Consider the following 13,294-nt stretch of genomic DNA (forward strand, 5'->3'; position numbering starts at 1 on the left):
TTAAATTGTGATTTGGGTAAAAGTTTTACAGAGCAAATTCACTTTCCATACAGTTCACATACACTTTGTCTCATGACATTGACTACAATTTACACCAATGCAACAGTTCCCCTCCTACTTCCCCCCGACAGTTACCTCTTCCCTGTGTCCATCCCTCCATGCACTCCTATCCCCTGAGCTGTTTCCCTGTGCATAAACAGCCCTTCTTTCTCCCATGATTGTTCTCTCCAAGGAGTGTATCCACCTCAGGTAAATGTTCAACTCATATTCCTGTCTTTTGTTTGGCTGGAAACCACAGGTGTGGGTTTAATTCCAGATCTGAAGAGCAGCTAGGGGCCATAGTCTCAGTGGTTCCACCAGGCTCCATCGGACCAACAAACCTGGTCCCCCCCTTTTATTTATTTATTTTATTCATCATTCATTCAGTCATTTATTTTTCTCCAAATGATTTTCAGTTTTGTTTCACATTGTTCTCTCTTTCTATCAAGGAGATCCCCTTCCCAGTGGATGACAGTGGTAGCCAGGCACCATCTAGTTCTGGTTTCATAGTCATATAGGCTGCAGATCGCATGGTGTACCAGTCACTAGGACTAATTGTTTCCACAAATCTTCGGTTTTCTCCATTCTTCTTTGTTTTGGACGAAGAGAGACCCATCATTGCATCTAGATGGCTGCTTGAAAGCTTTTAAGATCCCAGTCGCTACTCGCCAAGTAGGAGGTGGAATGTTTTGTGTCGTGTGTTATGCCAACTGAGCTTGATGTCCCCTGTAACTATGGTCCCAAGCCCACGGGTTCAACTACTCGGTCCCTCTGGGTAGCTGACTGTGACCAAGAAGCAACTACAACCTTGTCCCTTGTTAGCTCTACTATACACCTAGGAATTCTTATAGAACATACAAATACACTTGAACCACTGCTAACCCTAAACATGGTCTTAGGTACACCCTCTGCTGCATAGACATACCAAATAGTTCAGCTTGTCCACCCATCTATCCACCTGTATACTTGTGTTTGCCTTCACTGACAATGCAGTATGTGCAAAAGGGTTCATCTTTGTTGTCTGCACCTCCCATGTACCTCTCGATGTCTTTTTCTTCATCAACGCCACCATGTTGATCATTTACAATTGGTACATTACCCTTCTCTTCACCCAAATCAATACTTGTCTCTACCTGTCTTAACAGTGTTCCCATCCTTCCCCTCCCACCTCTGGTAACCAACAAAGAAAATTTCCTTCCATACATAAACCTTTCCTTGACTTTTACAATAACAGACTAATACAATATTTGTCCTTCTGTGATTGACTTATTTCATCAGCATAATGTCCTCCAAGTTCATCCATGTTATGTGGTGTTTTGCAGATTTTAGGTTATTCTTTAGGGTTGCATAGTATTCCATTACGTGTATGTGCCATAGTTTGGTTACCCATTCTGCAAGTAAAATTTTGCTGCAAATAACAAGAAACAGTTGCAGCAAGAAATTGCCAGAAATTAAAGCTGGATTCAGAAGAGGATGTGGAACGAGAACTATCATTGCTGATGTCAGATGGATCTTGGCTGAAATCAGAGAATACCAAAAACATGTTTACCTGGGTTTGACTGACATGAAAAGGCTTTCAACTGTGTGGATCATAACAAATTATGGATCACACTGTGAAGAACGGGAATTCAGAACACTTAATTGTGTGCATGAGGAACCTATACATAGGCTCATAACCAAGAGGCAGTTATTCAAACAGAACACGGGGATAGTGCATGGTTTAAAATCAGGAAAGGTGTGCATCAGGGTTGTAGCCTCTAACCATACATATTCAATCTGTATGCTGAGCAAATAATCTGAGAAGCTAGACTATATGAACAAGAATATGATATGAAGATTGAAGTAAGACTCATTAACAACCTGCAATATGCAGATGACACAACCTTGTTTGCTAAGAGCAAAGAGGACTTGAAGCATTTACTGATGAAGTTCAAAGGCTTTCAGTATGTGTGTTGCAGTGGATTATTTAGTATGGCTTTTCTAGCCATGGTCTTTGTGAATCCCATCAGATAACTTGGTGGCACTGTGCAAATGTGTGGTGACTGAAACTCACCAAGGAGATTGGATAATTTACAAATAATGTAAATAAGGTACATAGCAGTCTCGCAGGGGTGGCACTGTGCAAATAAAGTGTATGAACCTGAACATGAGGACTGGTCAGTTTTGCCATCCTCTAGGCTTAAAATAATGAGCTCTGGTGTCATAGCGCATAAGGCACTTGGCTGCTAACCAGAAGGTTGGTGATTTAAATCTACCAGCTGATCTGTAGGAGGAAGATGAGGCAATCTACTTTTGTAAAGATTTATAGCTTGGAAACACAATGGGGTCCACTATGAGTCAGAATCGACTTGATGGCAGTAGGGTTTAGTCTTAAAATGAGCCATCCATCCAAAAGGCAGAAAGGGGGAATCTCACTACTATTAAGAAAGAAGAGCCAGGAGTGCAATATGTTCTATGGACCTGAGATCCCTGTGCTGAACTTTCGTGACCCAGGAGACAAAAACAACTATACCACTTTGCTGAGATGGCAAGAAAAGGTAAGAAGCAGTGACAGAAAAAATGGCAGCAACAGAGCCAAAACAGTGGAATGTGACAAAGTGGCAGGCTTCTCAGCCCCCAGAGCAAGAAAGCTGAGTACCTTCGGGCAAGAGGATTGTTAGTGGAATGGGGTACCTCTGTGGGCACCTATCGGCAGAGCTAAAGAGCTTTCAACCACTTGCTAGAGCTGGGTGGAGGCCACGGCCAGAGAGGAGTGTACCTGTGGCACAGCTGAGAAGAAGTTGTCCTGACTGAAGAACTGTATCCTCAGTTGTTCCTAATGCTGAATTGTTACTTCTCTAATAAACCCCATAATCATGAGTACTGTCTGACTTCTGTGTGATAACTGCGATGGATTATCGAACTTGGCAGAGAAGTAGAGAGTGCCATGGGAGGGACGGTTTTTGTGAGATCTGATAAAAATGTTGGAGGGTGAAAGCATATCTGACCTCTGTCTCACAGGAATCAGTGATGGGCTGTTCATCTTCTCCTCCTTCTGTGCTGTGAAGTTAGAGATTAGATGCACTCCCCCACATGCCCTTTTGGCAGTATGGATTACACATTAACATAAAGAAAATCCTCACAATTGGACCAATAAACAACATCATAACAAATGAAGAAAAGATTGAAGTTGTCAAGGATTTCATTTTATTTGGATCCACAATCAACACCTATGGAAGCAGCAGTAAATAAATCAAATGATGTATTGCATTGGGCTGATCTGCTTCAAAAGACCTCTTTAAAGTGTTAAAGAGCAAAGATGTCACTTTGAACACTAAAGTGCATTTGACCCAAGCCATGGTATTTTCAGTCACCTTACATGCATGCAAAAGCTGGAGAATGAATAAGGAAGACCAAAGAATAATGGATGCATTTGAATTATGGTGTTGGCAAGGAATACTGATTATACCATGGATTGCCAGAAGAACAAATAAATATGCCTTAGATGAAGTACAGCCTGAAAGGTCTTTAGAGGTGAGCATGGCAAGACTTTCCCTCTTTTTCAGGAGGGACCAGTCTCTGGAGAAGGATATCATGCTTGGTAAGGTAGATGGTCAGCAAAAAAGAGGAAGACCCTCAACAAGATGGATTGACACAGTGGTTGCAGCAGTCAGCTTAAGCATAGCAATGGCAGTGAGGATGGCATATGACCAGGTAGTGTTTCATTCTTTTGTTCACAAGGTCACTGAATTGGAGCCAACTTGATAGCACTAAATAACAACAGGAAGTTTGATACATTCTTTCAAGAGTCATTATAGACACAACCTGGAATTGGATTAATAAGTATGATTGAAAAGTTCAATTAGTACATGATCCACAAATCGTAAAGAAAGAAGTTTCTGGTAGAAGTATCAGTTTAAAAATTATAGCCTATTTCAAACAAGAAACAATTTTCATTAAAAAAAAAAAAAAAAATCTTTCAAAGCCAAGACTTTACCACATTATTCTATCATTTGCATTATCTTTCCAGAACAATAAAGAACATGAAGAATTAAACTAAAAAGTTCTGGCATGTTATAAATTAGTATTTAATTAGCTATACAGTGCTCTGGTAGCATAGTGCCTAAGGCACTTAACTGCTAACCAGAAAGCTGGCAGTTCAAACCCACCAGCCACTCCTCGGAAGGAAGACTGAGCAATCTACTTTCGTAGTCATACTGCCTCGGAAACCCAAGGAGGGGTCACTAGGAGTCTGGTCTGACTCAACAGCACATAACAACAACAACATACAGTGCTCTATTTTAAAAATCAAGTTTTAAATGGAATTATCAAAACAAATGAAGAAAAATGTATTATCTGTGATCTTCAGTATTTAACTTCATCTTTTACAAGAGGTCATATATTCCAAATGCATTCATTTAAAAGACGTTTAAGAAGTATCATATGTATGTTGTTGTTACTATGTGCTGTCAAGTCGGACCCAACTCATAGCGTCCCCTTCTTTGGTTTCTGAGGCAGTATCAGTACAGAAGTAGACTGCCCCATCTTCCTTCCGAGGAGTGGCTGGTGGGTTTGAACCGCCAGCCTTCTGGTTAGCAGTTAAGTGCCTCAGCCACTATGCTACCAGAGCTCTCATTATATGTATATAATGTGCTTAATTTGATCAGTCTTTTCCTCCTGATTTTATCAATTATCTCTAAAAGTTACATATAACATTATTAGAAATTTTGATGCAAAAGCTGTAACTGCTGAGTGGATTCTAACTCATAGCGACCTTGTAAGACAGAGTTGAACTGCCCCATAGTTTCCAAGTGTGAATCTTTACAAAAGTGGACTGTTGCATCTTTCTCTGGCAGAGTGGCTGCCACATTCAAATTGCTGACTTTTTTGTTCACAGCTGAGTGCTTTAACCCCTGCATCACCTAGGCCCTTTGCAACAGCTATAGTTTACCTGATTTATGGTTATATCTTAAAAAAACTAACTTAAAATTCAGTATTAAATGATTCTCAATAAAAGACATAAGAGAAAAATAATGAACATTTCAACAAAAATCACACCTTTTAGAAAATTATTAAAATTTACTGAGAAGGCAAAAATATTTCCTAGTCAATGAGTGCTATCTTCTTTTAAAAACGTTTATTGCTCTGTAAATATAGGAAGTTAATGAAGACATGCTATTAACAGCTTAAGCTTGACATGGTATAACAAAAAAGTTCAATCCTTTATTCGTTTGATAGTGAAGATGCCTAGATAGGTCTTCTTTCACTGTCTAAAAATCATGATCTAAGACTGAACTAGATTGATCACTAGATCACTATCTTAGAATGAACCAAAACCAAAACCAAACACACTGCCATTGAGTCGGATCCCACTCATAGTGACCCCTCCTTGGGTTTCCAAGGCAGTATCATTACAGAAGTAGATTGCCTGATAAATCCTAATCAACAGCTTTCACTATATTGCACAACTACTCTTAAGAGGCTGGTTAGCGTTGATCAGCTCTAACAACGCATATAATCTCCATATGCTTCCACACTTTAGTAGACAGCAGTGATTTTCAACTGGGCCTTACCTCTTGGGGTCCTTAAAAAAATCTGTGGGACCAATGTTTTCATCTAGTGTAGCCATGTCAAATAAAATAATTATACATTATTTTATTATAATTTACTGACATTTCCACTTTATATTATAGGTGTTGTTATTGTTTTTAGTTGTCATGGAGTTGATTCTGACACACGGTGACTCAATGTGTGCAGACCAGACCTGCTCTACAGCGATTTTCAAGGTTTCAGAAAACAGATTCATTTCAGAAGCAGATTTCCAGGCCTGTTTTTTGAGGTGCCTCTGGGTGGGTTCAAACCACGCAACTGTTAGCTTATAAGAGAGTGCTTAACTGTTTGCTTCAACCAGGGACTACATATTATAGTAAGAGCATTCAATACAGATTTTTTGAGAGGTATCTGTGTAGCTAGGTTATAGTGTTCATTAATTTCATTTTTGTATAGTAAATGGGATGCTATAAAATATTTGTTATAAAAATGGGGCACTGTGAAGAACTAATGTACTGCAGATAGGAAAAAGTAACCATAGACTTCTGACTGCCAGTCTGTAGCTTTTTCCATTTCACTTTTCCAGACTGTTATGGAACTATGGGATGAAGAATTTAACTTTACCCAAAGTAAACCAAAACCAAACCAAATTCACTGCCGTCGAGTCGATCCTGACTCATAGCAACAACCTCCTTGGGTTTTCCGAGGCAGTATCTCTACAGAAGCAGACTGCCCAATCTTCCTTGCAAGGAGTAGCTGGTAGGTTTGAACTGCTAGACTTCTGGTTAGCAGTCAAACACCTTAGGTGCTACACCACCCTTGCTTCCTGAGAGTTAACTCTAAACTCTTGGAATTTCCTGAGTAATTGAGGTACCTTTGTTATCTAAACAGCACTTGAGGATTTGTGCAAAGGAGCAAGGAGGTGGCCTAGCCAAAAAGATCACCTGGTAGCCTATTATCAGCTGACCTCAGGTAGGGAGGGAAACTTGGTTAAATCAATCATGCCTATGTCAGATTTAGCCAAGGAAGCTCCAGAGGATCCCTGGGTGGTGAAAGACATCAACACATGTGGGAGCACAGCCTACCCTTTGGGACATGTTCTTGTTGTTGTTATATGCCATCGAGTTGGACCCAACTCATAGCGACCCCTCCTTGGGTTTCTGAGGCTGTATCACTACGGAAGTAGGTTGTCCCATCTTCCTTCCGAGGAGTGGCTGGTGGCTTTGAACCGCCAGCCTTCTGGTTAGCAGTCAAGTGCCTTAGGCACTATGCTACCAGAGCTCCTATATCCCAGACCCTGCCTTATGTGACCTTTGTGTACATCTTTTCTTAGATAATAAAGCTGTGATCATAAGTATAGGACTTTCCGTGAGTTCTGTGAGTCATTTCAGTGAATTATCAAACTCAAAGCAGTAGTGGGAGCCAGCAGATCATGAAGGTGGGGTGTCATGTGGACTCCCAAATGTGTGGCTGGCATTTGCCTATCTGGCAGTCTGAAGGATAATGTCCTTGTAAAGCTTGAGTTATGACCTAGCTCCAGGTGGCTACAGTGAGGGAAAGAAGCATCACATGGGCAGCTGGTGTCAGAACTGAACAGAGAAGTGAAAAAAGTGGGGATTTCTTACATCTTCATAGTTCAGGATAAGATAGTGGGATTCTGAGATTTCCACATGACGCAGCTGGCGTATGAAGTGGGATAAGCTAGAATATAATCACCATATTCAAACCAAATCAAACTCACTGCCATGAAGTCGATTATGACACATAGTGAACCTAATTTGTTTTCCAAGGCTGTAAATCTTTATGGAATCAGACTGCTCCATCTTTCTTCGCAGAGCAGCTGGTGGGTTCGACCACCAACCTTTAGGTTACCAGTCAAATACCTTAACTAGTATACCACCAAAAAAAAAAAAAACACCAAACTCACTGCCGTCAAGTTGAACCCAACTCACAGGAACCCCTCCTTGGGCTTCCGAGGCAGTAGCACTATGGAAGTATATTGCCCTACCTTTCTTCCAAAGAGTGGCTGGTGGGTTTGAACTGCCAGTCTTCTGGTTAGCAGTGAAGTGCCTTAGGCACTATGCTACCAGAGCTCCTAAATCACTACACAGCAGATATGAAATTAAAAGGATGGGGAAAAGACTCCATTATACTAAATTTGTTTTGGTTCATAATTTTTCAGTTGGGAGACTGTGTTATTTGTTCTAATTTTGGACTTACGAAACCACTGTCCATGTCCACATCAATTTTATGTTTGATCTCCCTCAAAACACTCAACAGTTAAAGTATCTAACAATGTATTAGGTAGAGGAGCCTTGGTGGCATACTGGTTACACATATGGCTGCTAAATGAAAGGTCAGTAGTTTGAACCCATCAGATTCTCTGTGGGAGAAAGGTGTGGCTTCTATAAAGATTTTAAAAACAAAAGAAAACAAACTCACTACCACTGAGTTAATTCCACCTTATAGTGACCCCTCTCTGGGTTTCTGAGGCAGTATCTCTATGGAAGTAGGTTGCCCAGTCTTCCTTCTGAGAAGTGACTGGTGGGTGTCAACCACCAGCCTTCTGATTAGCAGCCAGATGCTTTAGGCACTAAGCCACCAGAGCTCCCTCTATAAAGATTACAGTGCCAGAAATCCTATGGGGCAGTTCTACTCTGTCATTATAGGGTTGCCATGGGTTGGAATGGAGTTGATGGCAATGGGTTTTTTTGGTGCTTGCACACTAGGTAGGAGCTGTTAACATTCAACAAGATACATAATTATATTTAAACAACAATAAAAAGATGATAATTCTGTAACAGTAAAATGAAATTAAGAATTAAAAAAAGCAGATCAAAGTATTAACATATATAAGAATTAGAAGTTATGAATACTTTGTAGTATGAATACTTTGTAATATTCTCTATTTGATAGGTTTCAGAGCTACCATAAGACTCTGTGGGTAGTACAAATTGACCACTAACTGAAAAGTTGGCAGTTTAAACCCACCCAGAGGCACCTTGAAAGATAGGCCTGGCAATCTGTTTCCAAAACACCACAGCCTTGACAACCCCATACAGCAGTTCTACTCTGCGTATATTGGGTTGCCATGAATCAGAATCAACCTGATGACAACTAACAACAGAACTACCATAACTCTACACAGTTTATGTGATTTTTAGGTTCAACACCTACGAGTGAGCGTTAAAATTTAAAACTGACACAAATTAAAGAGGTTATTTACCTCCTCAAAAAAGGAAATAGGGAAGATCATAGTATAACTATCGGAGCTCTGGTGGCATAGTGCTTAAGGCATTTGACTTCTAACCAGAAGGCTGGCAATTCAAACCTACCATCTGCTTTTCAGAAGGAAGACGGGGCAATCTACATCTGTAGAGATACCACCTCGCAAACCCAAGGAGAGGTTGCTAAGAGTCGGACTCGACTCGATGGCAGTGAGTTTGGTTTGCATAGTACCACTATAAGCAAGGAAAGGCATTATCTTAGTTAGCTAGTGCTGCTATGAAAGAAATACCACAGTGGATGGCTTTAACACACAGAAATTGATTCTCTTACAGTTCACGAGGCTAACAGTCCAAATTCAGTGCACCAGCTCTAGGGGATAGTTGTCTCTGTCAGCTCTGGAGGAAATTCCTTGTCTCCTCTCAAACTGTGGGCTCGGCGTTCCTTGGAGATCTCTATGTGTCTTGGCATCAATCTTCCCTTGGATCTAGAGCAGAGACTCTCTGTCCAAAGAATGTGTTCCACTCCTGGCTCTTCTTTCTTGGTGGTACTGAGATCCCTACTTCTCTGATCACTTCTTTCTCCTTTTATCTCTTGTAAGGTAAGAGGTGACGCAGGCCACAACCCATGGAAATTTCCCTTACATCTGCTCAGAGCTGTGACCTAAGTGTTACTTCCACCTTAACCCCCTTACAACTGACTGGCTGATCACATCATAGGGGATGATTTGATCATTACATAACTGCCAAACTTCATCATTATATAACTGCCCAATGACTGAGAATCATGGCCCAGCCAAGTTCACACATAATTTAGGGGGACACAATTCAACTGGTGGGAGACATGTGGGGGAAGAAAAAAATGACGCTGAGAAAACATTCCTAAGAGATACTTAAAACAAGTGGTGCAAAGTTTGTCTGTATGCATCAGTGGATATGGAATAAAAGCATAAAATACAGTTTGTCTATTTTAACTCACCACTCAGAATCTGCTGCACCGCTTCATTTCCCATCTGTGCTGCTGTAAAGCCTTGTAAAGAGATGATGGAGGGATCAGAGCCATAGCTCAGCAGGAGGCGGCAGGTCTGCAGGTGACCTGCTAAGGCAGCTCTATGCAAAGCAGTCTGACCAAGGGTGTCCAGTGCGTTCATCTGAAAAAATCATTTGGTAGGCACATGGAAGTGAGTATATATTTTCATTCCCTTAGCAAATAAATTCTTATGAGAAAAATAAATTGTGAAGGCTATATTATTCAATGATAGTGATGGAATCCCCAATTTAGCAATATGAATCATGGGCACATGGTTTTAGAATTACTACTATAAAATACAGATCTTACACAAGTTATTCCTTGCCTCAAACTTAAGTGACTTTTCAGTGCCTCTGAATAAAACTGAATCCCACAGCATTAATTTAAGACTATGTGTACTCTATTTTAATGCCACCCTCCTTCCTACTTTCACTTCTCATTACAATTTGCTAGGTCTGCTTTGTTCTAGCCTTATTAGCACCTGTTTTAGAAAAGTGTTAAGTTTCTAAAGTCACTGCAAAATGTAACATTTGCCTTTGGTCAAGATAACCCTTGAAACTACCTTAGCAAAATGCTATGGTAAAAACAGATAGAAAATTTCTCAGTAAAGCCAAGACCAGCTAATTTTACCTTCTATGCATGAGCAGATCAACTCAACACAGACAGAGAACACATAGTAACTCCAGAAACCCACTATGTGCAAGAAGAGGTTTCTGCCATAAATATAACTGAGTACAATATAGAAAACAACAGATTGATTTGTCTCATCTCTCACTCACTCTGGGTCACATGCTAATGAAGTGAAATAGTGGACAAAGTCACCTCCCATTGAGATTATTTAATTTTTCTTGTCTCCTCTTCTGTCTCAGAGAGGGGAGGCCTGAGTACATTCCTTTCCTATAAACACCTGTCAAAATTAGAACTAAATTGTTCATCTTCTAGGTAGTCTGGTAAGGAGGGGGTATATTTATTAAGTACCTACTAATATTAGGCTTGGGAGCTCTGGTAGCGTAGTGGGTAAGGCACTTGACTGCTAACCAGCAGGCTGGTGGTTCAAACCCACCAGCCACTCCCCGGAAGGAAGGTTGGGCAATCCTACTTCCGTAGTGATACTGCCTCAGAAACCCAAGGAGGGGTCGCTATGAGTCAGGGCTGACTCGACGGCACATAACAACAACAACAATATTAGGCTCTGTGTTAGAAGCTGTATGTAAATTACAAGACATTTAAAGCAAGGCCCATAACTTAGTCTTAAATGTAACTCTTCTTTCCACTCCTAACTCCAAGAAGCAACAATGTTTAAGATATAGCTAAAGTTTTAAATACATCTTCTGAATGAATGGGGGAAAAATGTGTAAATGATTATTAGAGTCCACTTCTAAAGAGAATTTTTATATTTAGCTGATCCAAAAATCCAACCATTTGATAAGAAATAGTTCAAGGCTAAAACCCAAAATGTGATTATATCTTTAAGCTTTATATCCTCATCCTTGTGGTTTACATAAGGCATTTACTCATTCCTATTGGTTATATTGTATTCCAGTATTTCAGAAACCTAAACTTCCTTAGCTAAAGTACAAGACAGTCAGTGTAACATAAAATGTTTTACTTGAACAAATCCATGCTTTTTTTATTATGAAAGAACACTTTAACTCTTACCTTAACCTCTAGAAAGTATCATAGCAACAAGAGATTACCTATGGAGTGCTTATCAGACAACAAAGATATCACAGAAAAGTATCAGCAAGTAATGTAATAGAACCACTCACTCCACGCAATAGCTAGAATAACAAAACTAGAACAATATGGTGACACTGTGCACAACCTACTTAAAAGAACAACAATGGATAATAGGGAAACTATTAAAGAGATATTCAATAAGAGTTTTTGTGAGGAAGAATGATTTCTTATGAGAAGTGAATGACATAATTTGTCAGATCTCCTAGTATTGGGACCCCATATTTATTGCTCTGTGGTCAAAAGATAACTATTGCAGCAGCTCCTCATATCACCTACACACAAGGAAGTTTCATACATCTATTTAAAAAAAAAAAAAAACCTTTCCCAGCAGACAATTCCTTATGGCTGGTGTAGAAAATGTGTCATGAATCTGCATCAGCAAGGAGAATGAGATTACTAGAGCTGCTTTAGATCCATCCAGAAACACATGGTCTCCCATATATTAACAAAACAGACTTCTACAGAAAGTATTGGCAATTGACCAACGGGCCAATTCCAACCAGTTGTCCACTTTGCACAGTCCACAAGCTAAGAACAGTTTTTAAATTTTTAAGAAATTACATTTTAAATGTCTATATAAGTACCTATATAATACACATGATTTTGTCTCTTAGCCTTATAAATACTAAAATATTTACTCTCTGGCTAAGAAAAAGTTTACTGACTCCTGGCGCTATAGAAAGAAAAAAAGGACAAAATGACTACTAGGTGGGAAACAAAAAACTATCTGCTTGAGTCATTAAAGACCTTTCAATTGTTTCAAATTGGGGGGAGGGCAAGCAAAGATTCTAATTTCTTCTTAAGTTTAGCTTTATCAACACCCTTAATGGTCTACCTTTGTTTCTCCTTTTATCAATCAGTCATAGGATATAGTCAGGATCCTCTAAATAGTAGTTAACCTAACATTTTACTTAATATATTCAGGAGTACTTCAAAGTACAGAAATGCAAAAATGTGCCTGTCTTCCAAAGTAAGTGGTAAATTTGTTTTCAGTGAACATGTATTAGCAAGGAGAATGAGATTACCAGAATTGCTTCAGATCACTGCAGCAATGACTGTCTTTTATAACTACAGATTATCATTCTTTCCTGATTTCCTAAATGGGTCATCTGACAAGATTTGTATTGCTGTTATCATCCAGTTTCTCAGTGAAGAAAGGTGTTATTTTGAAGCCAAGGTGATCCCAGAGAATTAATTATAGGGTCAATTGTTTATAGAAGGCTCTCACAGGTGTGGCTTATCTTACCTCTACTATCCTATCAGTTTCAAAAATGGTAAATAATATTGATTCAGTACACTGATGGGTAGTTTAAAATCAGGAAAGGTGTGCATCAGGGTTGTATCATTTCACCGTATTTATTCAATCTGTATGCTGAGCAAATAATCCAACAAGTTTGACTATATGAAGAAGAACATGGCATCTGGATTAGAAGCAGATTCATTAACAACCAGCAATATGCAGATGACAACACTGCTTGCTGAAGAGCAAGCACCTACTGATGAAGATGGAATACACCTCAGTATGGAATACACCTCAACATGAAGAAAATGAAAATCCTCACAACTGGAACAATAAGCAGTATCATGATTAATGTACAAAAGATTTAAGTTGTCAAGGATTTCATTTTACTTGGATCCACAATCAATGCTCATGGAAGTAGCAGTCAATGAATCAGCTGACCTACTACACTGGGTAGTCTGCTGCAAAAGACCACTTTAAAGTGTTAAAAAT

General features: G+C 39.6%; 1 protein-coding gene across 1 annotated transcript in view; it reads right to left on the reverse strand.

Moving 5' to 3' along the window:
- Window positions 1-13,294, reverse strand: part of LOC103198537 (poly [ADP-ribose] polymerase tankyrase-1) — a 326,026-nt gene that overhangs the window by 89,442 nt on the left and 223,290 nt on the right. The window contains exon 13 of the mRNA XM_007942708.2: window positions 9,772-9,943. Coding sequence (XP_007940899.1) covers window positions 9,772-9,943 — 172 coding nt within the window. The remainder of the gene's footprint in view (window positions 1-9,771; window positions 9,944-13,294) is intronic.

The sequence above is a fragment of the Orycteropus afer genome, unplaced genomic scaffold, assembly GCF_000298275.1.
Source record: "Orycteropus afer afer isolate SDZICR_OR568_19922 unplaced genomic scaffold, OryAfe1.0 scaffold00095, whole genome shotgun sequence".
In the NCBI taxonomy this organism is placed as follows: domain Eukaryota; kingdom Metazoa; phylum Chordata; class Mammalia; order Tubulidentata; family Orycteropodidae; genus Orycteropus; species Orycteropus afer.